Source organism: Nematolebias whitei, chromosome 21 (genome assembly GCF_014905685.2).
Source record: "Nematolebias whitei isolate Nwh7 chromosome 21, NemWhi1, whole genome shotgun sequence".
NCBI lineage: Eukaryota > Metazoa > Chordata > Actinopteri > Cyprinodontiformes > Rivulidae > Nematolebias > Nematolebias whitei.
In genome coordinates, this window is record NC_056518.1 from 21,009,427 (window position 1) to 21,014,866 (window position 5,440).

The 5,440-nt window shown below is 45.2% G+C and overlaps 1 protein-coding gene across 1 annotated transcript in view; it reads left to right on the forward strand.

The window, feature by feature from the left end:
• The window catches only part of runx3 (RUNX family transcription factor 3), a 23,839-nt gene extending 19,066 nt beyond the window's left edge, over positions 1–4,773 (forward strand). Inside the window, exons 5-6 of the mRNA XM_037694984.1 lie at positions 244–318; positions 4,115–4,773. Coding sequence (XP_037550912.1) covers positions 244–318; positions 4,115–4,596 — 557 coding nt within the window. The 3' untranslated portion in view covers positions 4,597–4,773. The remainder of the gene's footprint in view (positions 1–243; positions 319–4,114) is intronic.
• Positions 4,774–5,440: the final 667 nt, after the last annotated feature.

Consider the following 5,440-nt stretch of genomic DNA (forward strand, 5'->3'; position numbering starts at 1 on the left):
TGGATGGATGGATGGATGGATGGATGGATGGATGGATGGATGGATGGCGCCGCACCGCCCAGGCGAAATGAAGTTGTTTTGACCATTAAATAAACACATAATAAATGCGACTTATACGCCAAAGCGACTTTTTTTTTCCTCTTCATGATGCCTTTTTTGACTGATGCGACTTCTACTCCAGAAAATACAATAATAGTATCTTGTATCGTACTGATCCACTGTTTCTGTTGTGTGTTACTCCAGCCCTGTGGCAGGATCAAATGGAAACTCCTGCTCTGAAGACCTGCAAGGTGGAGGAAGATCTGAGACCATGGACAGGTGAGGAACTGCCTTCTGTCTATTTGTGTTGTAACAATCAGCCCAAAACTCAACTCTGTGACTGCTGTCAGTGGCTAAATGAGAAAACTTCCTTAACTGAATGAATCTTACAGAAATTCTCACATTTAACATAGAAGTCTGTTTGTATTTTCTTCATACTACATCCCACAACCCCACCACCCTGCCTGGCTGCCTTTTTATTCATCATTTCCTCTCACTCCATCTTTCTTTTGTTTGTCTCTTGGCAATTTGGATTTTTATTGCTGTCTCTACAGCCCCCCCTCTGTGTTTAATCTGTCCCACCACACCAGACGTGCTGAGTCATCCACTTATTGTATAAAGAGGACCCACATCCAGACACAAAGACGAGGCTTTTTTGTATTTGGCTTATGGATTTTGCCCCATTTTCTGTAAGTTATCAAAACAAACTGGATTAGACCAAAAAAAAAAAAAGGCATTTAAGGTGTGAAAAAGTTGATGGTTGGAAAACTTGACTTAAAAATAAGGGCAACAAATGATCAGAGCTTTGTGATTTCCATGACAGCAGACGGGTCAGTAAACACATTTCATAGCAGTGGATTCACGATGGAGCATCATGTCTCTCACTGGGGAAAAAAAAAAAGATTTACTTAACAAATAAACATCATGTCACCTTGCTTGCTGATGCATTAGGAAAATGTTGTGTTTTTTCTATAATCACAAATTTCCTTCAGCATTGCTTGCATTGCATGTCACAAGTTGAGAACATGCAAAAATCCTCTGATTGAGCACTAACACGGATGAGGCTGTTGTCCAAGCTTTCGCAGCGTGGAGGTGATTGTTATTTGCATTGGACTTGATGCTCTGGCTCCAAAAGCTCGGCGCTTAAATAAACACCTGGAAATCGTTTGTGTTCATTTGAGTCTCCTATTCTTCATGCACAGAGGCGGCTTTGCCTTAGTGTTACGTTGCACTAACAATGTTCTGTTATAAGGCTCATCCCTTTGGCAACAAACCACCCAAACCAGTCAGCAATTTGAAACAAAAAGTTTTACTTGCTTTTTGAGAATTGCAATTTGTCTCTGCTACTGATAATTAATTTATTTAAATTGATCTTTACAACCGTGGAACAATGCTCAGTGACTCTTTGCACCTAGCTGGGTTTCTCTTTTTCCCCTCTTCCTTCCCTGCACTTATTTGCCTGAGCCACCATTCCCTACGTTCAGGTCATCACAGTTTGCATCAAGCTTGAGCAAACATTTCACAGGTGAGCGCCTGGATTTGCATCTTCTTATTGCCAGCCACCACATTTGGACACACATGCACACACACACATACATACTCTGGTGCACGATTACACACACAGACAGGATCGCCTCAAACCTGCCCTTATGTTAACAACCAAAATCAGTTTCTCCCATAAACAAATGAGACAAACCTCCTGCCATATCTGGGTTACACGCTTGACTGTGGACTAGTGGACTTCTTGAGCTAAACAAAAAGGAGGAAGCCTCGGCCATGAGAAGATTAACAAAACAAAGCGCATGGCGTTGTACACTTCTGAGCCAGAAGAAGGAAAGAAGGAGCGCTCAAACACGATGTTTCCAATAAAAGCCCCGATTCCCACCTACCCACTTTATACTGGGAACATCACAGAAAGCAGACTGTGCTAGCGAGCCCTCTGGGTTTCATCTCCTCTCCTGTCCCTGCAATTTAGTCAACACGTTTCAGATGAGACTAATGGAGATCATGTGTGGTTTTGTGCCGCTGCTACAGCCCACTACTCCTAGGCTCAGTCAGGAAGACCCTCTTGGCCAAAGATACACCGCTGTTACCACAGCCACAACAGCAAAGTCTGTACTTACAGTGGGTGGGGATGCAGTAAGGTATGCAACTTATTACGGGGGGAGAAAAAGCAGACCGCTTCTCAATTACATTACAGTTTGCTCAGCTTTCTCCTCCAGAGGGAGCTACTGTACTATAGAGGTTTAAAAGGTGGGAGCAGGCACCTTGTGGCTCACTGCCAAGAGCCTGAGCCTGAACAAGCCCATTAAGGTGTTGTGATAAGTGTCCAGTCCAGTTTCCCCTGACAGAGCGCAGGAGTCAATCCTCACCACAGTTTAGCCAAGACGTTTCCACCAACTCCAATCAACAGGGGACCATGAGCAGGGTGGGCTGCAGCAGTCAGGGCCATCATGTCCACCATGTGCCACCCCCCCCAAAAGACTAAATTTAGAACAGGCAGGGTGAGATGGAGGGACAAACACAAACAGAGGGAGCAAAGATTTTTTAGGAGTCCGGTAGGAAATAGTAGGCTGACTCCACTTCACCCGAATCAACAGCAGCTGATGGCTTGGATTTTCCTTGCATGAAATCAGATATGGAGTCGACTGCAGTTCCTGGTAGACTCTGGAAAAAGAAACAAGCCCCCCCGCCGCCACCAGCAAACTCCCTCCTCTCAAAAAAAAAAAGGGGGGGGGGGGGGGGGTCCAACTGCAGAAATGTGCTGTGAAGAAGGGATGAAAAAAAAAAGCATAGCAGGGGCCATGGAAATAGCAAAGGAGCTTTTTTTTTTTTTTTTTGTCGCCAGCTCTTCCAGACATAGTGAAAAGAGATTTCAACTACATTGTGGCACGCAAGTTTGGCATTCTCCCCCCCTCGGGGCTGTGGCGTGCAAGCGCTTGCTATTTCACAAACACAAGCACTCTTTTCTCTGCCATCTAAATTCCTATTTTACACTTGCAGTCAGGCGGGTGCATTGGACCCAAAAGAGCCACATGTGGACAAACAAGTAAGCCCAGAGCGAGGTGTAAGGCTCTGAGTGAGTGTGCAAGCGGCAGGTGAATGCTATGATAAAATCATCATGTATGAGGGACCTTCTGAGGGCGGTTACCTCCTTTGACCACCTAACTTTCTTTTTAAAGTATTTTAAAAGTCATGAGCACAAAGGTTTAAGTAGCTTGACTTGTCAAGTTTGGCTTAAATTTTCACATATGAGATGAGTTATAGCCTTATAAGCCAAATCAAAAAGGTATGATTGAATTTCTTTTAAAAACAATGGCAAACCTTTAAGTTGCTATAAAACTCTTAAAAAACAGACATAAATGAAGATTAAAAAGAGGAACATCTGGTGTTTGAGTTAAGAAGTTTGGTGACAGTAGCTGACAGTAGCAAGATAAATTATAAAGTACAGCTAGGATCAGCTTAAACTTCAACGTTTAGCTCTGACAAATCCTGATTTCACTGATTTACAGATGCACCTACTGTATACAGAAGCTCGTTATCTTTTAGCTCCATCCTCTTCTTTGCATCCCTGTCTCTCTGACTGTCTCCAGCTGTGGTCGTCTGCTTATGTCCCACCTAAGTATGATGTATGACATGTTGCACAACAGTACAAGACGTCAGTGTTTATACAAAGCACCCCTCAGGGCTGACAATGCTTCTTTTCATTGCTCTGAGGAAAAGAGCAAAGCTGCACGTTGATCTCCTTTTGAAGGACTGGCAGGGGGGCTGTGGCGGTGGGGCCTTTTCATAACTTCGGTCTTGTGCATGGGGCTGTGGGATGATGTGCTGTCAGTGCGTGATGACTGTTACCGAGCCAAAGAAATGTCTCAGTTCATTACTTCGGAGCAAGTGTTTCCATGAAGCGGCATATCGCGGGAAATCTGAGAACAGAATTGGGGGCGTTCAGGAAGGTTTGCCGCTTGAGAAAATTTGGGAAATTTTTCAGAATAATAGATTTCTCATTTTCAGTTTTTCATAGCTGGAACAGCAGTTTTCAATCATTTTTAACCGTTTGTGCGTGTGTCTCCAACAGGGACTACAGATCTCTTTCCACAGAGGACCTCCTTCCCGTCTCTGTCACCGCTGACTGACCCTCGCTTCTCGGACCCCCGTATGCACTACCCGGGGGCCTTCCCTTACTCTGCCAACACCTCCAGCACCGGCATCAGCGGCCTTAGCATGTCAGCCTCTTCTAGATACCACACCTACCTGCCCCCACCCTATTCAAACAACCAGTCCCAAAACTTCCAGTCCAACTCCTACCTGTATTACGGCACAGGTTCTGGATCCTACCAGTTCTCCATGGTGGCACCGGGGAACGCCGGAGGTGAACGCTCCCCAACCCGCTTGCTGTCCTGCTCGGGAGCAACGGGCGCTGGAGGGACCAACAGCCTGATGAACCCCGGCCTGAGCGCCCAGAGCGAGGGCGTGGAGGCCGACGGCAGCCACAGCAACTCCCCCACAGCCATGAGCGTCTCGGGTCGCTTGGATGAATCCGTCTGGAGGCCTTACTGACTAACACAGCTAGACAATTAAAGAACAGGAGAGGAGAGAACCGTGACGAGAATGATGAACAAAGAAGCTGAACACTGAACAAATAGAAAACGGGGAAAATAAAAGCGTTGCATGTCTGTCTTTGTTTCCCTCCAACGACCATTTTAAAGACTTTTGCTTTTAGGAACTCTCTCAAGAGTTTTCTGTATTTTGTCATGTTCGAACGAGCTCCTGCACTGCGCCGGAACCTGTTCAAGAGTTGAGGCAACGTTCAGCGGAGACTGTACATGGGGTGAAAGACCGTCGCAGCGTTTCACGATCAGCCTGGTGTCGACAGATACTCGTCAAAAGACAAACGAACAACAGAGGGGAGGTTCAAACAATCAGTACGGCTGATATACTGAGAAACCACAGCAGACTTTAAACAAACAGACTGTTTAGACTGATCCGGCTGAACTTGGCAGGTGGAGAAGTCAAACTGGTTGTTTCCTCCATGAGTGATTCCTTGCAAAGGCATGGCTGCACTGCTGTAGCACTCGGTCCCTTTAAGCTTTCATTTTTGTAAAATTTGAATATTGCAAACATGCATCAGCTGCATCCAGGGCTGTTTCGTGTGCTCAAAGTACTTATACAGGACCTGTCTATTTATTATCCAAACAGAGACGCAAGTGTTTGGGTCTTCAGTGGATGTCTCTGTAAAGGTGTCGCATTATAAGAAAAGCATTTTTCGCTGGTTTGCCACATTAATTCTGTTGTTTCTGTGCATCAACCATGTTAGGAATGTTTAAATGAAAAACAGAGGAGGGTTTACTGTTTTATTTTCCAAGTCCTTTTGTGTCTACTTCCTTTTTTTTTTTTATTCAAG